This window comes from Malaya genurostris, chromosome 2, assembly GCF_030247185.1.
Source record: "Malaya genurostris strain Urasoe2022 chromosome 2, Malgen_1.1, whole genome shotgun sequence".
NCBI lineage: Eukaryota > Metazoa > Arthropoda > Insecta > Diptera > Culicidae > Malaya > Malaya genurostris.
Window position 1 is genome coordinate 76,341,477 of NC_080571.1, and position 27,588 is coordinate 76,369,064.

A 27,588-nucleotide genomic window follows, 5' to 3' on the forward strand; every position below is an offset into this window, starting at 1 on the left:
TTGTGTGAGAAGGAAGACGTGGAAATGACCGACAACGAGCTGAGCGAAACTAGTGCTTTGCGGTACCTGCATAACGTACGGTAAAATGATTTCTTTGTGGAATTCCACTAGTAATCCTAGAATAGTGGCCAACAAGGTGAAATACTGTTTCCACTGCTGCGCAATCAACCGACACAAAACAATTTTGACACCGACATATTACACCGAATCCAACTGCCCAGCTAGCAGTTGAAGTGTACGGATGAATCGCTGGAAGCAGATCATTGTCCTCGTTCGTTGGTTTCATCCATAGTTCCGATTAAATTCCGAAAATCGAGTTCATTTAAATGCATTTCTGCTTAATTTGGACAAAGTTTAACACTAATAGAACTATTCCACCGCTTTCAAAACATGTTTATTTGTTTTGGGGTTCCTTGGTAACTAGTCCATAGCAACTTAAACAGTGTTGCTCGAGAAGATTATTTTTATCATTTACAAGGGGTCACTAGATTTGTGGTAACTGGCGGTGAACCGTTAGCGAACAGGTTTAATGCTGATTTTTCTTCGGAGTGCCTGGTCGTGTCGTCGGTACGGATCTTGTAGCGTATTAGAAACGGGTTCCATAGAAATTTACTTCCACACGAGACTACGAGAGTCGAAGGTAAAAAATCAGTGTCATGCCAATGTGTCAACCTTCAAAGTGCTTCCTTTTTCCTGGATATTAACATGACCAACAAACATCGAGCTAGCTCTCGGTGCAACTGATGCTTTAACGCCAAATAATTTACACAGAATATTTTTGCACGTATTTCTCATTATATTAAGGTTTGAATAATAACAAAAACTAGAGCCTTGCACACAGTTACGTACCTTGGAAAATTTGCGTCCAAGGCAAAAACTGATTTGCCGCTCCCCATCGAAGCAGCCAGCTTTTCAACAATAAACCTTGGGTTTTCCGAGCCCCTGGTGTGATAATTTTTGTTGTTGAAGTAGCTATCGAGATGGAAATGGGCCCCGTCAGTTCAAATGGTTTTTCGATGAGATTTTGGATCATTTTTAAGCATTTCCAAGTAACCAATCCGCAAAGACAGGATGTTTATAATGATCGGTCGGAGTGTTTACGGTATACTCATATTTCAAAGAACATCGAGGAAATGGAGTTTTATTTTCAACACTTTGGGCCACAGTAGCAATATTCTCAGCTATTATTGAGGGAGTTACCCAGGTAGTGTTCTTTACATCACTAATTTGTTCCAGAAGCTCGAATTTTTTCACCAACTTCTATGCTGAGGTCCAAAAATTTGATCGACTCATTAATCGAATCTTAAGAGATATATTTTTTCCACGCAGTTTTTGAACTTTACCAGAAAGATGGCAGGAAGTATTGGATAACGATGGATAATATTTTGAATAACGGTACTATAGTCATAATCAGAGCTTAAAATTGTCACGCATTCTCAATGAAAGAAACCATTACAACAGTCTCATTTTCAATGTTTTACTGTCTCATTCGTAAATGACCGACACCAGAACAAACGAAGAGAGACGAAGCATTTTCGTTTCCCATCTATAAAATGAGAGAGCATAATTGCCAACGTCACTCTCTCCTCTATGACAAGACGAAATCAAATTAACGTCTTCAGGGAGCATCAGCAGAATTTCAATTCTCATTCTTTCATCAATGTATCTGTGACGCTTGGCTATAAAAAGTGACTAAAATATGGCAGAACTTCTTTGGAAACCAAAACTACTACAAATTCGAGCACCAACAGGTAAAAGTTTTTGTAAAACCTTTTTCTGTCATTTTCAATTCTCACAGCTGGGTTGAACATCGACACTGCATACTATGGGATTTTTACTGAAAACTGCAAATGACTGAAAGGGGAAAAGGAAAGAAAAAACACAATTTTGAAAGTACTGTTCCGCTTATGTCATTGACTGGAAATGGATTTCGTTCTTATAGTTTGCAAGCGTAGCTGAGAATGACAGTAATTTCTTATCATTTTCGTCTATTTTTTAGTCAATGAAAATGACTTTTATCTGATCATAATAAATCAATGAAATTTCACAAAAAAACAAACGGTACGAATCAATCCCATTACCTGATACTTCTAAACAAACAGTTTTGGTTCGAATAAAAATATTTATATGGAAACAAGCTAAGAAAACAAATTTAGGTAAAAACTTTTTTGTTCAAAATACTGAGATTTTACTGACTTGGAAATAATACCCAACTTCAACTATTAGAATTTAGTTCTGCAATGAGAATTTAATGAAAATTGATCAAATAGACCGCAAAACTTCATCAAAAGATGAAGGACTGATCTTTGAACAACGGTTGGCATGTTTTCGAAAGTTGACGTTCAAAAAATGATAGTGGATTAGTGAGTCACGAATCGACCGAGCAAAGTTTGAACATCTTTGGAAGTTTGGACTGTTTTCAGGGCATTGTTTTCTCATATTCAAAGTAGTATAATTGGTAGAACGATGTTCTCGTGCCACCGGAAAACAATATGGATTCAAGCTTCGTCTTTGAGGTTATTTTCCGGAAAATTATTATTTCTTCTCTACCGTATATTTTTAGTTGGATATTTATAAAAAGTAAAGCTATGTTTAAGATGACTCATATGCCTGAATGAGCAAAATAAATAAATCATGAAAAACTAGTAACCAAGGATGTCAGGTCATTTCTTCACGGAATCATTTTCGTGAGTAAAACACGCTCTTCTGTCGGTAAGGCAATTTGTGATCGATTTCTGAAATGTTTGAAAATCTGTGTCATTTATAAAATCTGTACACCATATTGAAAATCTTCGTAACACAGATCAATCTGTAAATCTGGCATCCTTGCTGGTAACTTGTTCGAATCTTCAAGTTAAATTTGAAAATTGTCATGGAAGCAATTTTTAATGCACAGCAAGATATAAATGTAAATTGTTCAATTTTCAAAAATGATTGCTAAATTGAATCAAAAATATTATTGTACACACAAGCCGCTGTTGACATCATTCCAAAACTGCTAACTATGACATGTACACTTGAATATGCTGTATCCTTCTAATTCTTATGTTTTGCTTCGTACGTCATGACACATGTGCAATGTTTCAGCAGGGGAAATAAGCCTGGTATGGTTCTTATTTAGCTCAATTTCTCTTGGGTCTCGCTTCATTTGATTGAGTCTTGCTATATTTTCCCCAGCATGACAATGCCAATTACCAGTACATATGTGTGTTGGGTGCCGGATACGATACGATGGCTCCTGCATAGTTCGTTCCGACCGAATTTCAAACCGATGCCAAATGCGTGAGAAAATATCATGCGTCGTTTCATGTGCAATTCATAATGAATTCCGAATTAATGCATACCGAACCGAACAACTGATGAGTCTAACATAATTTACCTGTGACTGGTTGACTCATATTTGAATAGAAGAATAGCGAAAGATAATTGTGTAAAATAAAAATTTGTTCACTCCAGAAGTACAATTCTGACCTTTTTCTATTTTGTGAAATTATTCTATTCTATTATTCTGGATGCGTTGTTAGCCCAAGTGACATTATATCGTTTGAAAGCATCTGCAAAATTTACTTGTAGTGATTTTTTTCCTCGCTCATAGAAACCAAGATTTTAGTTTCTATTAGGTCCCTACTAAAGGTAGATAGCAAAATGAAATGGCATATGAGTAGTGAAAATGAGACCTTGCGAAAGTATAATCCGGGGAAATCGCTCTGTCAATTGAATTGTTCTGGATATGATGAAACAATTGAAATTATTTTGAACTATTGTTAACTGAACATGTTGTTTCATATTAATTGCCTAGGAGTATACATTTTATTCAGGTTTAGCTAGTTTATAGCCTACGTAGACGTTTAAAGTATTTGGAACCGTCTTTAAAAGTATACGCCTATTGTTAGACACACGAGAAAAAGAAATGTGAGAAACCCGTATTAATCAATTTTTCACTCGTGCTTTGATACTTTGATGCTTTATAACGGATGGAGTCAATCAGCTCGCTTGAAAACTGTTTTTTTTTCAGAACCTTATGCTATTTAGAAAAGATCCATCAAGAGAATACTCATTCGGAATAAAATGATTTTATCCGTGAGTTCAGATATGTAAAATTTTTGGTTAACGAAATGGGTTTATCTTTCATTTTTAAATCTGATTCAGTACAGTTTTAGGATTCGCGGAACAGGCGAAATAGTCCGTTCTTAAAAATGATAGTTTAATTAGCATTATGAACGGTTCCGTTTGCCGTTTTGTTCTCTAATTTGCTTCGGCTTTAGACCGCAGAAAAAGTAGTTCAAAAACTATGAAATACTGCACCGAATTTCATCTTAGGTTGCTGTCAGAGCGCATGCGTCAAGACGCGCGTGCGACACACTTATAAAAAGTTACTCAGATACATAGAAACGTAAAAAATTGAGTAGTTACCATCAATCTAACAAGACCTGACAACTGGAGGGGCTGCTTTTGATCCAATTTTATGTCAGAATGGACCAGTTTCTGATTGGCTGATTTTGATGTTGCTACACTGAAAATAATTTGCACGCTAGCATCATGTGCAAAGCATTTGATTTATCACTTCTTGTAAAACACATGAAATTCATGAAAATATACACTTAACTCATAAAATGAGCGGAGAAACTGTTTATGTTTAGTAGATATCATGCTACCTTTATATGAAATGCACTTAAAAACGATCAGATAAATCGTTATCTCTAGATTCTATATGCATTTCATGTGAATGTCACATTGTTTTCTACATAGATTTCAATTGAAACAGAGTTGATCGATTCAAGTGTTTTCCACATACATTTGTGCTGTACTCATTCCCAATAGAAAATGAAGTGTTAAACACATGTAGTTCGATTCTATAATAAAACACATCATATCCAAAGAAAAAACACATCAAAGCTAAGTGAAAAATAATCTAATCTCGCATCTTAGTGAATTTGCACATGAAATCTTGAAACCAGAGCTAATAAAAGTCATTTTCATTGACTGAAAAATAGACGAAAATGACAAGAAGATACTGTCACTCTCAGCTTCGCTTGCAAACTATGAGAACGAAATCCATGTCCAGTCAATGACATAAGCGGGACAGTAGTTTCAAAATTGTGTTTTTTCTTTCATTTTCCCTTTCAGTCATTTGCAGTTTTCAGTGAAAATCCCATAGTATTGAGTGTCGATATTCAACCAAAGCTGTGAGAATTGAAAACGACAGAAAAAGGTTTCACAATAAGTTTTAACTGTTGGTGCTCGAATTTGTAGTAGTTTTGGTTTCCAAAGAAGTTCTGGGATGTAATTACTTCGATTTAGTGATGGGCGAGCGCTCACGAGCCGTTCATTTGAACCGACTCTTAGCAATGAGCGAACGAACCACGGCTCTTCAAAATTGAACCGCGGCTCTCGAGCAGAGTTGCCATTTCAAAATCTGCGTTTCAACTTTGAAAATTCGTGTGCCTGTGTACGCCCAAATTTGATTGCGTTGTTGGTTAAACGATGATGTTTTCTAATGAAGCTGCCAAAAATACATAGAACATTTATCCAGCAGTGAATTTCCAAGAATTCTGTCGTAATAGGAGAAGAAAGATTTTTTTCGAAATGGAATTTCAACTTATTTATTTCAATATCCCGCTTTCCCGCACACGGACACCTCTAGTTGTGAAACACAATTTTAGATCGCCCATACCACTCATGCATATCCGTGGCTCTCACACTCACTCTCTCGAACCGCTTCTCCACATTGACGTTTATTAAAAAAGAGCCAATGAGCCGTTCAAAGAAACGAAAGAGCGTTCGGTTCAGAGCCGCTCATTGAAATGAGCCGTATTGCCCATCACTACTTCGATTTGCCATATTTTAGTCACTTTTTATAGCCAAGCGTTACAGATTTTCAATACATCGATGAAAGAATGAGAATAGAGATTCTGCTGTTACTACCTGAAGACGTTAGTTTGGTTTCGTCTTGTCTCAGAGGAAAGAGTGACGTTGGCAATTATGCTCTCTCATTTTTTCGATGAGAAACGAAAATGCTTCGTCTCTCTTCGTTTGTTCTGGTGTCGGTCATTTATGAATGAGACAGTTGTCCTCGAACCCCTCGTCACAGATAGCTGATAACACTGCCTTCCTTCCCGGAAAGTCTACCCGTTAGATTTATAGCGAACGATAACGGTCATACACAGCGAAGACAGGTATAAGAACGAAACAATCGTCAGTAGAGAGGACTATTGTTCACAGTTGAAAGCACGTTTTGATGCTGCGCGAATTTAATCTTTATATTCATTTACGAAAAAATCTATACTGCAGTTCCTTTGTTGAGGTTTGTAATTGATTCGGGCATTTTCTATAATTCTAATTTGTTATAACCTATGTTTAGAGATACACTTACAATTAACGTAAATCTAAATCTTCACAAAAGAGTAGTGCGTCTCTTGAACTCTAAAAGCGAAGGTAATATTCACCACTATTCATGAATTATAATGCTAATCTATATATTAATTTAGTGATCAAAGGTGGTACGCGACCGTTATACCGATCAGAATCTTGCCTGTATAAACGACGAGTAAGGGCACTAAACGTAAGAAATTATTATAACCTCAATTAAAAACTCAAATTGAACTCAATTATTATTATTAGGAAATTAAAGTTCGGCGTGAAACGAGTGAATCTACCCATTATTGCTCCGAACGGACATATAGGGCCGCCTGCTAAAAATTTCGGAAATACCGATCTCGAACTCTTGTTACCTGGAGTAACAAATCTTTAATTTCGTTTATCATATGCAAGATGTCGGATCAAGTTAACGATAAAAAGGCTATCACCGCAGTCACCGCAACCACACAAGGTAAGAGCTCAGCTATCCAATCTAAATGCGCAAGCACAGTAGGCCCCTTCCATGACCCCCCCCCTCTACAAGTGCTTATAAAGAAGATCTTTTGAATTTGGAAACGAGACAAATCGTTAGAAAAGCTCTTTCGCACAATGGTGATAAGAAGAGTCAGTTTCTTGCTGGGATGATAGCCAGTGATGATGGTATTGGACGTAGCTGTAAGATGTGCAATGCGATCGACACCAGCCAAATGGTTCAATGCGATGATTGTGATGGCTGGCACCACTTTGCTTGCGTGGGCGTTTCATTCGAAGTAGAGAATAGAGACTGGAGCTGTGCTAAGTGTGAGGCAAAGAAAAGGAAAAACAGGTCTACTAAGAAAATAGGTACGGGAAAGCGAATAAAGGAGCATCCAAAGAAGCTGAACGCGGTGCCTAACGAAAGGTTAATGAAAACTGATAAACAGGCAAGGAAACCTAAATTAACAAAAGTTCAACAGGAGACCGCGAACACGGCGAGCCAACAATCGAAACCTTCGATGGTGCGGCAGAATCCTCTTAACACTGCTATCATACCACCGAAGCCTGCCTCAGTGACGTCAAATCTTCGAAAGCAGTGTCCAATGCATCTGAGCCGGAATCGGCAACGTCCGCGTCGGTCGAGTCTTCGGTCACGAAAAAATCTTCCACAATGCTGTCACATCCTTCTGAGTCGGCCTCAGCAATGTCATCAGTGTCGAGAAATTCTTCCAAAATGCGTTTGGAATTGAAATTACGAAAAATAGAAGCGGAACAGACCTTGTTAATCGAGATGAAAAGGCTAATTGAAAAACGGTATCAAATTTTAGAAGAATTAGCTGACGTCGATGGACCAAACGCAGACAGTGAGAAGCAGCAACACGGTGACGGTATAAATGGAAATACAAAAGTAACGGATTGGCTGCAAGACAACGCTGATGTAAATAGTTCGCAACCCTATTCCGCTGATGCAAAATCTGACGGCGAAGCGCAATCAAGTCAAGATTGTAGGGAATCATTCCGCGTGGGTGAAGAAGAAGCAGATACAGTGAAGTCCAATTTCGACCCAAAAGAGCGATCTACTCCGAAGACCGCGAAGAAACGGTTTACCAGTAACCAACTCGCCTGCAATCTTTCCCGTAATCAGATAGCAGCTCGCCAGGTTATTCCGAAGGAACTGCCGCTGTTTAATGGGAATCCTGAGCAATGGCCGATGTTTTTCGCTACCTATGAGAGCACGACGCGGATGTGCGGTCTAACAGATGAAGAGAACATGCTTCGTTTGAGAAATTGTTTGCGTGGAGATGCACTCACGGCAGTACAAAATTTCTTACTACATCCGTCAACGATCGACAAAGCGATAAAGGCCCTTAAGCTTCGTTTTGGGCATCCGCGATATATAATTCGAGTTTTGAAGAATAAGATCATGTCGCTGCCCCCATTAAAGGCCGATTCAATTATTAAAATGATTGATTTTGCCTTTGCTGTTCAAAATCTTTCCGTTACAATTAGCGTTTGTGGCGACGAGGAATACACGCATGATATGTCAATGGTGGATAGCTTAGTGGAGAAATTACCAGCATCTATGAAGTTAGATTGGGCCAGACATAGTAAGCACTTACAGAAGGTAAATATCTTAGCATTCAGTGATTGGATCTTTGATATGGCGGAGGACGCTAGTATTGTTGCTGACCCCCCTACAGTGCAAGAACATTTCTCAAATAAGGAAATACGCAAAGGTGCGAGAGACTTCGTAAACACACATGACGAATTTCAGGTACGGAGAATGAATCCGTCCGGATCGTTGAAAAGTGGACACTGCAGAGTAACCCCAGGTGCCACACCTAAGCTCAATTTTACGTCATGTGTCGTATGCAAAGGAAATTGTACATCATTTGCCAAATGTAAGCGTTTTTTGGATCTTTCCTATGATGGGAGATGGGCGGTGATTCGTGAAACAAGAACATGTCGTAAATGCTTGAAAAGGCACAAAGGAGGATGCGAGTCTAAAGACTGTGGTGTGAATCAGTGTACCTTTAAGCACCACCCATTGCTACATAAAGAACTAATATCGGATCCGTCTGTAGCATATAATCCACGACGTGATGAGCAATCATGCAATACTCACCGAGGTGGATCAAGCTCGGTTCTTTTTCGTTATATTCCGATAGTAGTTTACGGTAACGGCGTATCGGTTCATTGTTACGCTTTTCTAGACGATGGATCATCATTAACTCTTTTAAATCAAGATCTTGCGAATGAACTCAACCTTTCCGGGGAGCCTCGCCCTTTGTGTTTAAAGTGGACTGGGGGTGCCCATCGACTTGAGGAGGATTCACATATCGTCAGTTTCGATATCTCCGGCCAAAACGGAAGACGGTTTTCGCTTGAAGGTGTCCGGACGGTCAAGGACCTTCAGTTACCATCGCAACCACTCGACGTTGAACAACTTCAAGCCGAGTATCGTTATCTTCAAAAAATTCCTTTACAGTCTTACCAAAACGTTAGACCACGACTTCTGATTGGGGTGAAACACGCTAATGCCACCCTCGTGAGAAAGAGTCGTGAAGGACAGTATGGCCAACCTATCGCGATTAAGACGAACCTCGGATGGACAGTTTATGGTGGAGCTACAACAGAGCAGACAATGAATATGCTTCACTACACGTATCACGTATGCCTATGTGACCATGAAAGCGATGATAGTTTACAACAATCTATGAAAAACTATTTCAATATCGATAGTCTAGGTATAACACGCCCTGCAAGGGAAACTCGTTCCTGTGATGATGAGCGAGCCGTCAAACTTCTACAAGATCTCACCCTATTCAACGGAAAGAGGTACGAAACCGGATTACTCTGGAGACGAGACGACATCAGACTGCCAGATAACAAGCAAATGGCTCTAAAACATTTCTACAATCTGGAACACCGTATGAAAAAGGACCGTGACTTGGCTGGTGTTATGAAGAATAAGATGGCAGAATATTTAGTAAAAGGCTATATACGGAGACTCACAAACGATGAGCTAGCGGAAAGCCATCAACGTTCCTGGTAGTTGCCAGTATTCCCAGTTTCTAATCCCAACAAACCTGGCAAAATAAGGCTGGTATGGGACGCTGCTGCCACGTCGAATGGAATTTCGTTAAATTCTGTCCTGTTAACAGGACCCGATTTACTTACCCCGTTAACATCGGTTCTGTGTAGATTCCGGGAGTATCGCTTCGCTATAGCCGGTGACATACGTGAAATGTTTCACCAGGTACGCATTCGCGGTGAAGACCAGCATAGTCAGAGATTTCTGTGGAGGGACAACGATGACCAGAATGAACCAAGTGTATACGTCATGGAAGTCATGACTTTTGGGGCGTGCTGTTCCCCGGCAAGTGCACAATTCACGAAAAACCTCAACGCGGAACGCTTTAGAGGATTATTTCCAGCTGCTACGACAGCAATAATCGAGAACACCTACGTTGATGACATGCTATGCAGCTCTGAAACTGAAAAAGATGTAATTGATCTAGTAAGAACAGTCTGCTTCGTCAACGAGCAAGGCGGATTCGAAATCCGAAATTGGGCGACAAACTCTCCAACGGTTCTCTCTGCAATTTGTGGCAAGGAATCAACAGAAAAAAGCCTTGACTTTTCTTCGGATTTGGCCACAGAAAATGTGGTGGAACACCAGTAGCGATTGTTTCACATTCAAGTTGAATCGATTCAGGCTGGGGCAAGACCTGTTGGAAGGAACTCGTTGCCCCACTAATCGCGAGGTTTTACGCACTCTAATGTGCATCTATGATCCGCTTGGCCTAATATCACACTATCTGATGTTCCTAAAAGTGTTGCTTCAGGAAATCTGGCGCACTGCCGTCGGCTGGGATGAGAAAATCAGCCTACCATGCTTTGAAAAATGGCGAATGTGGATAAAACTTCTTCCTCAAATCGAAAATCTTAGCATTCCGAGGTGCTATAGACAGGTCACTTCAACGCGTACTGAAACAGAGAATGTACGCTGGTTAGTGCCAAAACCCGCGTGGCACCACTTAAGTATTTATCAATCCCAAGATTAGAGCTCCAAGCGGCTCTTATCGGGGCAAGACTCGCGATCTCTACAATCCGTGGGCTATCTATCGAGATCAAGCGACGTGTTTTCTGGTCCGACTCGCGAAACGTGTTATCTTGGTTACGATCGGAACACCGCAAATACAGCCAGTTCGTGGGAGCGCGAGTTAGCGAAATCCTTGAGCTGACGGACGTCTCCGATTGGAGATGGATTCCAACGAAATGGAACGTTGCTGACGAAGGCACAAAATGGCAACGTCAGCCAACCTTATCCAGCGACAGTAGGTGGTACAAAGGTCCCGAGTTCTTATGGACATCTGAAATTGATTGGCCAAAAATGCCTGTTAAAATAGGGAGTACATCTGAAGAACTACGCGCCAGTGTACATGCGCATTTTGAGAGTTCGTATACTGTGTTGCCAGCTAAAAATTTTTCCAAATGGAGACACTTGGTCCGTGTAACAGCATACGTTTTGCGTTTTGCAAACATCCGTAAAATGCGAATGATCGGAGTCCTGACTAGTGAAGAAATTCTTCGGGCTGAAGAATTTCACTATCGCATAGCACAGTGGGATGCATATCGCGATGATTTCTCAATGCTCACATTAGAAGGCAGGAAAGGCGCTGTAGCTAAACGAAGTCCTCTATATAAATTAAATCCCTTTGTCGATGAAAAAGGTATCCTCAGAATGCGCGGCAGAATCATAAATTGTGAATATGTGCCAATGGAAGTTAAATGTCCCATTATCCTCCCACGAGACCATGCAGTTACTAGGCTAGTCGTGGAGAGTTATCATCAAAGATTCCATCACCGGAATAATGAGACAGTTATTAATGAAATACGACAAAAGTTCAGTATTCACCGTTTGCGCAGAGTATACTGCAAAATCAGAACCAACTGTCAGCGATGCAAGATCCGAACAGCTCTTCCACGTCCACCAGCTATGGCGGATCTTCCAATATGCAGACTAGCAGCATTTACTCATCCGTTCACCCATACAGGCGTGGACTATTTCGGACCGATGGAGGTGGCAGTGGGGAGACGGGTTGAGAAGAGATGGGGGGTCCTTTTGACATGCCTTACTGTGCGCGCAATTCACATAGAAGTAGCTAGCTCTTTAAATACCGCTTCGTGCATAATGGCTCTACGTAATTTTATGTCACGTCGTGGTACTCCGGCAGTTTTCTATAGTGACAGGGGGACCAACTTTAATGGCGCAGACCGTGAGTTGAAAGTAGCTCTGCGTGATGTCAACCAAAATGCGATGATAAAAGAGTTGGTATCGTCAAGTACATCCTGGCGCTTTAACCCTCCAGCATCTCCCCATATGGGGGGAGCTGGGAACGGCTAATTCAAAGCGTGAAACGGAACCTGTCAGAGCTGAATCTATCTCGGCGACCGTCGGATGAGGAGCTAAGAAACGCGTTAATAGAGATCGAAGGAGTTATCAATGCGCGGCCATTAACTCACGTACCGATAGAGGATGAGGGAGCTCCCGCGTTGACTCCTAATCACTGGCTGTTAGGTGCTTCTAATGGTTCCAAACCGCTAACACTCTTAAACGATAGCTCAGTGGCACTCAGGCGCGGTTGGCACGTGTCACAAGTATTGGCCAATCGATTCTGGCGCAGATGGCTCCAGGAGTATCTACCAGAGATCACCGATCGTTCCAAATGGCATCAAAGGGTGAATCCGATAAGAGAAGGCGACATTGTGCTGATTGTGGATCCAGATCTTCCGAGAAACTGCTGGCCAAAGGGACGCGTGATTGGGACAGTAAACAGCGGTGGCCAGGTACGCAGAGTAACGATCCAGACAAACACAGGTGTGTACGAGAGACCGGCAGTCAAAGTCGCGGTGCTCGATGTAAAGTCTAAGGAAGAGTAAGCCAACCCAGGGACAGAGTTGCCGAACTGGGGGGGAGTGTCATCGAACCCCTCGTCACAGATAGCTGATAACACTGCCTTCCTTCCCGGAAAGTCTACCCGTTAGATTTATAGCGAACGATAACGGTCACACACAGCGAAGACAGGTATAAGAACGAAACAATCGTCAGTAGAGAGGACTATTGTTCTCAGTTGAAAGCACGTTTTGATGCTGCGCGAATTTAATCTTTATATTCATTTACGAAAAAATCTATACTGCAGTTCCTTTGTTGAGGTTTGTAATTGATTCGGGCATTTTCTATAATTCTAATTTGTTATAACCTATGTTTAGAGATACACTTACAATTAACGTAAATCTAAATCTTCACAAAAGAGTAGTGCGTCTCTTGAACTCTAAAAGCGAAGGTAATATTCACCACTATTCATGAATTATAATGCTAATCTATAAATTAATTTAGTGATCAAAGGTGGTACGCGACCGTTATACCGATCAGAATCTTGCCTGTATAAACGACGAGTAAGGGCACTAAACGTAAGAAATTATTATAACCTCAATTAAAAACTCAAATTGAACTCAATTATTATTATTAGGAAATTAAAGTTCGGCGTGAAACGAGTGAATCTACCCATTATTGCTCCGAACGGACATATAGGGCCGCCTGCTAAAAATTTCGGAAATACCGATCTCGAACTCTTGTTACCTGGAGTAACAACAGTAAAACATTGAAAATGAGGATGTTGGATTGGTTTCTTTCATTGAGAAAGCGTGACAATTTTAAGCTCTGCTTGAAACAAATCGCTTTGGTTATGTATTGATATGAAAAAGCATATTGAATTGAAGTGGTGTTTACATATGAATCGATCGTGCAAATTTTTATCAGTGTACCCGCACATTGTGAAAAGAAAAAAACTTTGGAACGGTACGCGAGCAATGATGCCAAGTATAGAGAAAATCAAAAAACAAGTTTAATAAAATGTATAATTTTGGCTCGGCAATGAACATGAAAATTTTCACTCATTGTTTTTTCAATCTCATCTGTAATGTGTAATTAAAATCACCATCAAGCCGTTTTTCTTTTTTGTTAAACGAAGTGTAACCAAAAACGATCTGTTAAATTGGTGTAATTCGAAAGTGTGTTTAATTTTACGAGGAGAATGAAGTGCTTTTATCGCATTAAGCATTTCTACCCGAACTTGACTTTTTTTTGGATTTCAAAAGATCGGGTATTACGTCAACAATGGATTCGTTTTTGCGTTTAACATAGAAGAGATATTTCGTGTTTTGTCATCAAAGCAGGAATGAGAATCGGTGGTGTCAATTTTGTTTTGAAAACCAAATTTATAATATAAACATTCTTTAATAAAGCGATTGGTAGCTTTTTTTTCGAAGACAGTGGAGGATAAAAAACAACTCAAAAAATAATCATCAGCAGCATGCTCAATTATTTGTCTTCAAACGTTAATAATTAATAAACAAAAATTCATTCATCAAAACATTCTTCACGTTTATTTCAAATCATAGACCGAGCCTAAAAAGTCAAATTAAATTATTATTTTTTTCTCAGCACAAAGCTTTTAAAAAATCTGTAAATATGGCAACACTGTAGCCGATACGTAAACAGGAAGTTGGTATTTATTCCACAGGGCGAAGATGACGAGGAATATTACCGGAAAGAAGAATAAGAAGTTGTCAGGTCTTGTCTTAGCCTAGGACAGGACCAGACAACTGGCTTCTTTTTCCAGAAAAATATTTCTCTTCTTATTCCGGTTGCTCCCTGCTGTAAATAATAAATGCCTGGAGATCATTGTTGCCAGTAGAGATAATTATTCATTCTAAAAACTTTCTCCCCTTATAACATGCGATTATTTATCATTTGAAAACACTTAGGCTGTGAACCATTTCACGGTTAATTTTAACTTTTGGTTAAAATCTGACACTTGAGTGGTTAATTTGATGTTGTCAAAAAAAAACCCTGCTCGAGAGCATGGATTCATTTTGATCAGATGTTTGTTTTGAAGAAAACGTTTAGTTGAAACAGCTTAATAAAACTTTCCTAAAACACTCAATTTTGAGTAATTAATTTTTGCAGTTTTATTAACTAAAGTATTCAACATATTTTATTTGAGAAAAATAATAACATACAGAAGTATCCAAAGATTCGGTGCTATTCTCAACCAACATAATCAATACTCTCGTCCATATCACACTCCGTGATTTCAGGCTTTCTCTTTGTATCATCCAGTGATTGTTAAATGTACTCGTATGCTTTCCACATTGACAGGACTTAAAAACAAATTGAACTTAAATCCTATTGGAATTAATAATTTTGAAAAGATGATCCGAAAAATAAAATATCCAATATCAAGCTACATTGTTACCGACGATACTGACAACACTTTTTCTACCACCCTGCAGTAATATTGATTTCAATAACTTGTACTTGCTTATGTCAATTTCAACCAATCACGAGCTGGTCCGAAACTGGTCCTAGAAGTGGATTAACAATTGTCAGGTCCTGTCCTAGGTCTTAGCCATCAATGTTAATGAGTAACTCTTATTCTAAATTTGAGTTTAACGTAAGAACTCGTTTTTAGGTTACTAATCGAGAGATCAGTCTAAAAATCCTAATTACCTTTGTGCACTTGGTTGTGCCATCGACACAGATATTGTGTCCAGGAGTTCTCTGTATTGTGCTTCAGAATGGAAACTAATACGCTTTAGTGTGTCATTTATGAGGAATAAGTGTCTACTTGATGCCTGATCATTACCGACATGTGTGTTAAGGTTCGATTGACACACTACTCCAAGCGACCGGCAATTGATATGATGTCTCGAAGTTAGAAATCAATTGTAAACGGAATAATAAATTAACACAGGAGGGTTATTTTAACTATTGAGTGTCCGTTATTTGATATTTGAATACAAAATACTAAGATAGGAGCAAATTTGATATATGTGAAATGAAATTTCATTCAAAAGTTGAGTGCTAATTACTCAATTTTTAGATCATGTACAAATAAAGCATTACTCAGTAAATTAGTAGATTTTACCCAAACATCGTTTCCAGTGGAAGAACTCAAATTTGAGTTATTAAGGAGTTACTCTAAATTAGAGTTGTTCCACTTTATCTATAGATTAGAGGGGTCTTACTCATTTTTGAGTAACTATTTTTAAGCGTGGAGTTAGTTACATTTTATCAAAGCAAACTCTGACAGTGGCCTTAATGTTTTGTCAGTTTTTTTTGCACTTAAAAATCGTTTTCTAAACTAACTTGAACTTATCCGATTTTTGCATCAAACTGTTGAAATATCATATCAATTTTTTTTAAAGCAAAATTTAGATAGTCGACGGGGATTACAGGAGTCCACTACCCAAACCAAATTCAGGAAAATACAACAATAACAACATAACGATGGAGTCATTCTAACTTTAGAATGGACAAACAGTCGACTAAATTAAACACTTACCCGTATTTTCCGCACCACTTTCCGGCTATCGTTTTTAATGTCGAGCGTCACCGTGACGTTCTCGCCGTGCACGTAGGCGGCCTTGTTCAGTGAGGCTTTCAGGTTGACCCGCCCGTCGGCCCAGAGGAACGGTTTGTCCACGGACACCTGAGGACCCTGGGGTTGGTGTGGGAAAGAAAGAAGAAAAAAAAACAGTCGAAACATTACCATTATGATTTTCCGCAATTTCCCGGCTCCTGTTGTGTTGTATGCAATGGCGTTCGAAAAGTTTGCGATTCGAGGGGGCTGTTGATGGGGTAACACATGAGAAGTTTTCGTTTTGTTCGCGTCGGGTTCCACCAGCGTTGGTTATACAGTGGTTGTGAAAATAGGTTGTAGGTTTAATGAGGGCGGAAAGTTTAGATTTCAACTATGATCAGAGTATGAATTGCAATATTTTCTCATTACAGTCACAAATAAAACAATATAAACGAGAAGTTTTTTTTCATCGACTCAAAACTAACATGCGGCAGTTGCTCTTTAGTTGTTTTAAAAAAGATCTCGTATCGAAAGACAATAGCAGCCACCCGCGACAAGGATCAGCCGAATAACAAATCAAGTATAACCGGCGGTAATTGTATTGTGATTATATTAAATACCGCGGGGTTTTAGGCAAATTCATGTCGACCGCAGACCGAACCCTCTTTTGATGCTTCTGCCGGATTTAAAGGCATTTTATTTTCCTCCGGATATCAACCGACTCTCTACCCTCTCCAGGGTCCAGTCGTCGAATTTGTGATTTTATCCGATTCGGACCGTTTGCCTCGTCCGCCTCGTTTCCGTTTCGCAGCCGGTATGCATCATTAAAATATCATTAAATCAACTGACTACAAACAACGATGTGTACTGAGTGAAATAAATAAAAACCCCGAAGGCTAAAAATAAACAGACGAGTTTTTTATTTGAATTTTTGTTGATTCGAGCTTGTCGTCGTTGTTAATGTTTTATCCAGGAGTATTTTTGTATCATGTAGACACGTGGTACTGCCTGGCGTATTGTGCTGGAAACGGTTGTTTTATTTTTAATGTGACGCACGCAAAAGTGATCATGTGATTTGATTATTCTATCCAAACAATGACAATTTAATCCAAAAAAATAGGGACCTTGCATGCGAATCGGTTTATAGATAACACATCGTTTAAACAGTTCCGTAAATTAACTAGGAAAAAATACAATTGTTCCAGCGTATTTATAACTTTACGAAGCCACGCTTATAGAATGATTTGTCCTTGGCCTCAAAATAGCGATAATTTTCTCATTCGAATCCTCAAATCCTTTTCGAAATCAGCAAAGAACCAGTAGTCACAGGGGGCTCGATCTGGTGAGCATGGTAAGTGAGGAAGCAACCCAATTCGTTTAATTTGACCCTTGTTCGCATTGACTTTTGACACGGTGCATAGTCTTGGTGGTAAATAACTTTTTTCTTCTCAAGTGGGGCCGCTTTCTTTCACTCTTCAAACGCTTCAATAACTAGTTACTATTGATTGTTCTTCCCTTTTCAAGATAGTCGTTGAAAATTTTATCTCGGGTATACCAATAAACTGACTTTTCCAGATGCCTGTTGCGTTTTCGGACGCTTCGGACGGCTTCCGCGCCTACAGCTGTCTGGTGGATCTATGTTTTGTCTACTGTCGCATACCTCTTTTTTGTACCCAGATTTTCGCGAGAAATCGTAAAAGCATTTCTAATTGGTTTGCCAACCATCTCAGTAATCACACGTGCTTTGATTTTGGGATCACGATTTTCAAAAAAAAAAACTTTTGACTACTCAAGGTGCACTCTTCCGATCAGAAAAACTTTTTGACCATATGTGCGAGGTTGAGAATCAAACCCAGATGGGATGCATGAAAGGCATCGACTAACCCATCACGCTATACCCGTCCCCCACTACCGACAAATTGTTGGTCCCTGGAACACATTACAAACCTTAGCTGGGCTTTGCATGGTATTTTTTTCCCACTAAAAAGCAATGTTTTACCTTGCCCTCTTCAGTTTCCAGTACTTGCTATACGTTTTTTTTTAATTTTTTTCCTAAACTCAGGCCAAAAATATATGAAATTTCATAATGATATCGTATGTTTTTAGCAACAAGAATATCGTATGCGAATCATAAGACCGTCTTATGAAGTCACGAAAATTGAAATTCCAAGAAAAAACCTTATGAAATTCATACGAAATTTTTAGGAACATTGTGCGAAATTTCTATGACAAACATAACTTCTTTCATATACTGTGAAATTCATCAGTTGTTCGTATGGAAGAGAACTCGCTCTTCAAGAGCCGATGATCGGTTCAGTTCGTAGCTTGTTTCCACCTTACCAGTGCGGTGAACTGGTGAGCTGCGGTTCTTTTGAAAAGAGCTGTGAGCTGTTGTCTGCTCACTTTAAAGATTCGATTCACTGGAACAGCTCAGGAACGAATTACCCATCTCTAATCAGAAATCAGCGGAGAGAAAAATCGTTCATCTGGCAACGAGATGAACAGAACAGAAATTCTGGCAACGCTTGCATTTGTATTTATGCGAAAGTGACTTTTTTATGATTTGTTTGCTTGTACACGCAGAGAAAAATATTGTAAAAGTAACTAAATTTTGGATTCACGAAAAGATTTATTTTATTGAAATAGTGACAAAACAAGATATTTGATTTTGCTCAGTAGATTAGTTTGTTTCAATAAATATTTTGTTAAAAACAACAAATATTTTACTGGCGAGTTCCTGTCAATTTCTTGACAAACAATTTCATGGTTAATTTAACTTTTTAAATAAATTTAAAATGAGCTAACTTAAGATAAAAGTGATATTATTAGTGATTTGGATTTATAAACTTGGCAGTTGAAATGAATGATAAGAATCAAACCTAAAATTATTAGTATTTCAACATACGCTTTTGATTATTTAATAATAGATTTCTTTCAAACTAATTTTCAAGGTCATTTTTCAAACTATTTATTATTATTTTTCGTTAGCCAGGATGAGGATTTTGTTTCAAATCAAATAGATATAATTGTTGATGTTTCTAGCTTGAAATTAACAGAAATCATGTTGAAAAATCTACTGACTGTTTTGTTATTTTAAACAAGCTCAATTTCTCTGTGTGTAAAGTATCACAATACCTCCTTTGATTTTTGACTCACGTAGCGAAAAGCTGGTTTGATATAGGAAATATTGGTGCTTGAAGCTTCGAGAACAAGGTAAAAAAAGGCTCTCATTTAATTTTCTGTGAGATGCCTAATCTTATTTTCACATTTTTTCGCATTCAATCTGACAGGTTTGCTTTGATCAAATGCAACTAGCGCGCATCGACGTTTTGCGTGACGCTTTCACTCTGACAACAACCTTAGTTTAATACCTTCTCTACCGGAACGTTCACATGTGCCGGTCGTCAAGACGTTCCGCGACGGTGACGTTGTGTGTAAATGTCTTCATAAGAATGCGTTCAGCTAATTTTGACGGTAACGGAGGTTAGCTGTGACAGAAGGTGACGGACCGTGTTAATCGTACCTTACCTGAGTGCTCGATTAATCCGATTGACAATGACATTATAAAGGGGTTTTGGGATGCATTGGTAGCTCTTGCAATGCTTCTGGCTGGTCTTCACTCCAGATGCAACAATTTTACTTGTTGATAAATAGTGATTTTCACTGGTGGTTAACAAAAATTGCGATGCGACAAGATAGCGACAAAATGCCGCAAAGATAATGAAACTGTCATTCGCACGATTCAACCCCTTCGAGCCCCTAAACTCGAAAAATATTGTTTTTTTAAATTGACCGTTAAATGCCAATTGTTTTTATAACCAGAACAATTATACAATGATACTTTGTATTAATTGACGTCTTTGTCTTTAAAACCTCGTGCTTCACTCGAAACATTATCAATATTTACCATAAAAATAAATTATTAATAAAATGTAAATCGTCTATTCTAAAAATTCAGTCGTCTTTGACAGATACATACTTGTTGATGCTTTTATTGAACAAACAAATAATTCATGTTGCTAGAGAATATTACCTTTCAAACCTGTAATTGTCTTTAATCCACCATACAATTTATTTCGCTACTAGCTGACCCGTCGAACTTCGTCTCGCCAGAAAAATTGTCAAAGGACGAAGTGGTCAACGTTTCTCTCCATTATTTTTCTGATTACTTAACCTACAATCAACGGAATTCGACACACACTCGCTCAAAAAGAAGAAATATCAGCAAAGATTAATGTGAAAATATGTAATACCTCTGTTAAGCGAAAACTGAACAAATGCACAGATTTCTATTCTGAACAGTTTTAAGGAATTATTCATACGTAAATATTCACTCGACAGAACAAACTTTGAAGCAGTTTCTTATACACAAAAAATTTCTATTTTTGTGTTCGGTAACAATTTTTGCGGCAACGATCTTCAAAATATTATTTTTATACGTAAAATTTATCCAACTTACGGTCATCTGTCAAAGAACTACAGAATGTCGGAAAATCCTATGTATAAGTTATGATTATTTATTATTTACTGACACGGTCTGTGAACTCTGAAATGTAATTTCTCTTGACGAATTCAGTGAAAGTTTTACAAATATTCGGAAAATAATAAAAAATAATGAAAAATTTCAGTAATCATCACTATACATTCAGCAGAAATAAAGGTCTGTCAAATAACATAATTTTCGAACGTAAAGATGTGAAAATTTCTAGATTTGTAGAGAAAAAATAGTGGTGCGAATTGATTGCTTGCGAAAAATAGATAATACTCCTAGCGGTAATTTTTCATTTAGTGAATATATTCAAAAAGCCTTCTACAACTTTTTATTTCATCACTCTAAAAATATGAAGGATGATCACATATTCTATTGAAATGCATCCGAATGATATTTGAAATTAATTAATTAATCGGATGGAAATATGTTTTGAAAACCAAATTACTCCTTCCTTTCCCAGATCTCTAATACGCAATTTACCAAAAAATTGTAATACTTTACGGGTCAAGACGTTTACATATTTGTAGAATTGTTTTGTGAATTTCGCCGAACGTCGGTATTGAATGATGACGTCGGTATAGAATTATGACAGATCGAAGTTCAGTGGAACTGTACCGATCATTCAGCAAATAAAACTTTTACTGAATGGATTACCGAATGTCCAGTGATTTGGAAGTCAGTAAAACTGTACCGACATCCGTAAAAATAATTAGGTGTGTACAGCTTTTAAGCATCGAGAAATTTTTCTTAGAATCTGTTCTGTGCGTTCAAGGTATCAATAAGTACCATGCGTACTTTAGAGCTCTAATAAAGAGGATATTTTCAGGTACTGTGGAACTTTTGATTACTTGGAAACGACGCATAAATTTTAATTTGATATTGATCTTACCAGTCTGAACATTCTTCACAGAATATGCAACATGAAATGACAGTCTCAATTCATTATGGTAATCATCTTGAACATTGATATCTAATAGCCACTTACTGTGTGCGCTTAGTCTAATCTAAATCATTTGAAAGAAAAATGCAAGGAAAATCTCTTAGATTGATCTTAGCGTTTCTACAGCACAATTTCATTGATTCATTTAAAAAAAATCTGATTTGTTAATCTAGCCCCCGCGATTACCAATACTATTCATATGACTCCATTGAACACAATTCATCAACTGGTAAATTATATCAAAACTTCTTCTCCTGCCCTCAACGGTTTTCTAGAACAGTCATTGAGTCATTTAGTAAGCAATAATTTTGATACCCATTTAAGCACGTGGCTCGAAACGACGAATCACATCGGTCAAGTATGCATGTGAAATCTCCACACAAAACATCTCGTTGAGCTCCAAACAATTTTTTTAACGATCTAGTATTCTTTCCTTCGACGGCCAAGCACTTATGCAACTCGTTGCGCGCCAAACATCAATCGTAGATCTAGCATGCATAGACGGCTTTTTCAACGGAAAATTCCATTGTCCATACAAAATAACTTTATTGGTTATTTAGATTCGCTCTTATCCTCGATATAAAAATGCTGTAAACTTCAGTACAACAAACAGCGAAGGGGTTAAAACAACTGTCCAACTCCTGAGCGGAGATGCCAGGTAAAATGTTCTCGTTTGCATAAATCAAACAAGAAGCCCCATGCAATATTGAAAATCTGTAAATTGGACGACTGTATATAAAAGTTTTAAAAACCTGTAAAAATGTCTGCAAAATTGCAGAGTCTGCTTACATAAGAAATCGGCAAATTTACATGTAAATCTGCAACCTGGCATCTCTGATTCGGATGTTTATTATTTCTATATTCTGCGGCGATTCCGTCGCATTCTATACCACTCTTCACAATATCCATTTAACCAGAAATGAGCTTCGTCATTTAACAAAATTTTTAGATACAAAAGTGGATCTTCTTCCAACTTTGCGAACGCCCCCAATTATAGACCAAACGACGATTCATGATTTAACTATATACCAAACTGTACAAGTTTGACAATGACACAAGACATGATTCATGCGTGATCTGTCAAAAACAGAGTTGCCAAAAAGATACCAGCAAAAAACTTTATATGTCATTGAATTTTCGATAACTTGTGTATGCGTTAGTGTAAAAGTCAAGCGACTTCCGCAATATCATTACATTCCAACCAGAGGAATGTACGATGGTAACTAAGGTGTCAAGTTCGGGTATGGGAGAATATTTTTTCTTGGGTTCGAGTCGGGTACGTTAAAGTTTTTTTTATTTTCGATCGGGTACGGATCGGGTTCGGGTTTAAGAAATTGTTACCCAACCATCTCGTTTTGTATACTACCCATACTCGCAACTCAGTTCCGTTTCGAATTTGACCATTTTTGAGTTAGCTTGATGAATGAAGTTTGTCCTTGATATGCTTTCAGAAACTGCAATAAACATTGTGGTTTTGTTCAGAAAATTGTCAAAATACCAAAAAATACTTGAATGTCCCATATGCAAAGTATTCGAATTTCAGTACAACTTAGGAAAAATTTCAATAATTCCACGCATTGAAAATACGCCTTTGCCTTTCTGTGGAGAGGATCTACCCATCAAGCGACTTTGGTATTTGCGAGAACATATTCCAGAAAGTAATTCGAATGACCAATGCTCCAACATCCTCTAAATAAAATGAGTACGTGAAAAAAAATTTCACCGCAAACTGCACTAAATATTTATTTTTGAAACGATAAAAAAGCATTAAATAAAACATCGTTAAACTATTTTTTTGTTGATGAAAAACTCACTTCTTTGGTTGCCACCTATTTCTGCTTCAAAGATAGCTTCAGTGGTAATCATTAAAAGGCTAAAGACTGGAAATGCTGTTACTATTATGGAAGCAGGCAATCGGATAAAGAGAGATTACGGACATGAAAAAAATCCTAGTGGAAATGGGAGTGAACTTGTTTGCCGTTGAAGTAATTATTTTGTTTTACTACCGGTTGCAATTTTGATGAGTTCATCAGACTAATGGACATTCATTAGCTGACTAGTTTTTTTTATCTTTCATTGAATGAAATGTAGCTATAATGCTTGTGTTTAGTGTTTTTAAATTGCAGAAGAGTGATCGATATAAACCCAGACCAGAAGAAAGTTTGTGTTTGTTAAGATCCAAAGTTCACTTCTAAGCTGAAGTAATACTCATTTATTAAGTTTTACCATTTCAAATTAAACTCTATAAATGTGTTTTTGAAGCATAATATTTGTACTGGACTGGAAAAAGACTGATGATTGAAATAGTAGAAATTTAAATTTGCGAAAGAAATATTACAGATATACGACCCGAAGCAGAAACTATCAACTATCATATCATTTATTAAACTTAGAGTAGCACTACATTTGACATTTGACATCGGGAATTATCGCAGGAGCAATGGTTCATGTTGTTAAGTCATTTGTTAATATAGTTGGCACATCTTGATTTTATCTTCTGTTTCCAAAACCATTCCATATGAGGGAACATTATTTAAATTTTCTTTCCGATGGTTACTGAAAAATTTAAAGTAGATCGAATTAAATGTATTGCTACTCAAGCTTTCCGCTTCTATTCTCATCAGAATGATCGACAATCAACCAATAAAAAATGTAGCCCATCATGATTAGCTCATTAAAAAAATTGACAAGAATTGAAAAGTATCAGATTCAATTTCTTTCCTTTAATATGAGGATGACATCAAAATCCCAGAGGGTAATCTTCAATTATCTCGTTTGCATTACCTTTCTGCTACACCCCCTCACTTCAACCTGTGCGTTTGTTTTAATTCAGCTTAGGTATCTGACAATATTCCATGGATATATTTACAGTGCCAGTTTCATAGTCCACTGACACGAGGCAGCCTTCGTAGAATGAACACTAGGGTGCTTCCAGAATTGAATGGAGGAGAATTTAAAACAATTTTTAACCGGAGATGGATAAACTGTGTGATATTCTTCAAAGAACTATGGTAACTATCATTTGCCAAATTTTTAGTGTAATACAGTATTCCGTTCTTCAACAAAAAGACTTAACGACTTGAGTCGAATTACGTTAAAACAGCAAAAATATAATAAAATATTGATTACTTTTCTTTAATTAACAGAGTGAATATTTGTATTGGGAATTAGCAACTAGATTGTGTCCGTCCTGTGCATTTATGGAAACGCACTTGACTGAGAGTTGAAAGTTAGCTCTCTCCCAAGAACAGGAGCAAACAATTATATATCCGCTTTTAGAGTTAGTTTTGGGCTAGTTCGTGATTGGTTGAAATTGACATAAACAAGTGTAATCGACTTTTGAATTAATGTTACTGCAGGGAGAAACGAAAGTGTTGTCAGGATGACTATTTGCTATAATCTGTAAATGAAGTAAAATTTAAGTGTAATGGATTCGCTTTGCAGTCGAAACAGTTCGATAAAATCCAGAACTCAAGTTCAACAGACTTTCAAATGAGTTGTGATCCAATTCAATTTTGTTCTGACAACATTGATTGTGAAACTTCTCAAATTCGCAACAGAGATCCACAGAAATAAGAAGATGCATTCTTCCTTGGAAAAAGAAGCCAGTTGTCTGGTCCTGTTCTAGCTCTCTCCTAGCATACCGAATGCCAAGATTAGATGAGAACTATAAGTTATAAGTTGTTTGAGAATGATACAATTCTTTCATTATCTTGACAGCTACCGGAGTTTTGTTGTGATTCTGCTGGCTGTCGGAAATTTTCTTAAGCGGAGCAACAAACGTATACGCGAAAACAAGTGCCAGTGAATGTATGTAAGCTTCAGAGTATTTAAACGATATTTTAGATTTATTTTCATCGAACTGCACAGTTTGGAAGGTGTGTTGAAGCAAAAGTTTGGGTTCAGCGAAAAAAAAACAAAGACCGCGGAGATTTAAAAAGTTCATAAAACTGCAACTAAGGCTGTGAACCATTTCGCGGTTAATTTTAACTTTTGGTTGAAATCTGACACTCGAGTGGTTATTTTGATGTTGTCAAAAATAACCCTGCTCGAAAGCATGGTTATTTTGAAAGATCGATGGTTATTTTCCGACACTGAAAAAAATCTTGCCAAGAAAATTCTAATATCAATTAGTACCGCTACGGATATGCACCAGAAATCCGGTTTTGAAAGCCATCTTCAATGCAATAAAAATCCTTATCTGATTCAGGTTTGTTTCGAAACAATCAGAGAATAATGTTATGGATTTTAATCAGAGAATTTCTTCCGGCATTCTGGTAAAATTTCATAAAATTTAATCTAACAACACCTATTATTTCTTCATTCAGTAATAGCCGTTCAACCGAGAAGGTTGTGTATAGTATAGCGTACAGTTTAATAACGCTGGTTGGTTTACACGCGTTAAATACGACAACGGTTGAACAACAGGTAGAGACCTGTTGGCAGCAGCCGTTAAAACGTATAGTCGTGCTGCATAAGAGAGCCCTAGTGCTGGGCCAAGCTGGTGAAGGAAACAACAAAGGGCGTTTCCCAAACTCTACCCAGGCCGCAATATACAGCCACAAGTGCTGAGCAGGAGAGTGCAAAGGCACATCGAAGAGGAAGAGTGCAAAGGCACATAGAAGCAGGAGAGTGCAAAGGCACACCGGTGCGAAGGCACTTCGGTGCAGAAGCATATCGGTGCGGAGCACTAGGAAGAAGGAGACAAGACAACTCGGTCTTTCCACTGCCATACAACACGCAGGTATACACCGGTGACCTGCGCTGGTTACAGCTGGCGAAGACGAAAGCAAATCGGAATTCGAGTGGTGCTGGATGTCAGGTAGCAGTAGCATCACATCATATTCTATCGCTACAGTGAGCTTCAGCATTGTATCAACGTCCAGATACATCCAACAAGAACATCTAGAGCAACGAGGATCTACACGGCAGTGCAACGGAGATAGACAACAATTTCAAGGTAGAAGTTTTTTCTTTTCCTTTTGATTGAGTACTGTGTAGTGTTGGTTTCAAATTTTATTTTAAAGTTTAGTTAAAAATTTTAATGTAATGGATGAATCCATGGACGTAAATCCTAGCATGAATCCGATACCCCCACGAACGAAAAAATATCAGGAGAGCTCTTCTGGGCCTTGGATAGTCTTTTTTAGACGTATATCAAAGCCATTAAACATTTTTCAAATTAATAAAGGTTTGACATCACGATACTCTTCAATCAAAGAGATCATAAAAGTAAATAACGATAAAATTCGTGTTGTGGTAAATAATTTGAAACACGCGAATGATATTGTCTCTTCGGAACATTTCAATAAAGAGTATAAAGTTTACATACCCTCCAAAGATGTCGAAATTGACGGTGTTGTTACCGAAGCGAGTCTTTCGGTAGATGATTTACTCAAGCATGGTGTTGGTCGTTTCAAGAACTCTATGCTTGAGGGTGTGAAAATACTGGAGTGCAAACAACTGTACTCAGTAGTTCATGAAGAGGAAAAAAAAGTTTATCGCCCATCAGACTCGTTTCGAGTGACATTTGCCGGGTCTGCGTTGCCGTCCCATGTCTATGTCGATAAAATTCGCCTCCCTGTTCGGCTTTTTGTTCCAAATGTAATGAATTGTACGAACTGCAAAAAATTCGGCCACACAGCTACTTACTGTAGTAATAAACCAAAATGTATTAAGTGTGAAGGGCCTCATAAAGATAATGATTGCAACAAGGAAATTGAAAAATGTATTTATTGTGGGAATAGTCCTCATGATGATATTTCAGTATGCACTGCATTTAAAGTGCACAAAGACAAAATTAAGCTTTCTTTAAAAGCACGGTCTAAGCGCACATATGCAGAAATGCTTAAAACGGTCATTGATGTCCCCCCTTTGGAAACCGAAAACGG

The 27,588-nt window shown here is 38.0% G+C and overlaps 1 protein-coding gene across 3 annotated transcripts in view; it reads right to left on the minus strand.

Moving 5' to 3' along the window:
- Positions 1 to 27,588, minus strand: part of LOC131428522 (arrestin homolog) — a 365,484-nt gene that overhangs the window by 19,452 nt on the left and 318,444 nt on the right. For all 3 annotated transcript variants that reach the window (XM_058592519.1, XM_058592517.1, XM_058592518.1), the window contains one exon: positions 16,248 to 16,403. In XM_058592519.1, coding sequence (XP_058448502.1) covers positions 16,248 to 16,403 — 156 coding nt within the window. The remainder of the gene's footprint in view (positions 1 to 16,247; positions 16,404 to 27,588) is intronic.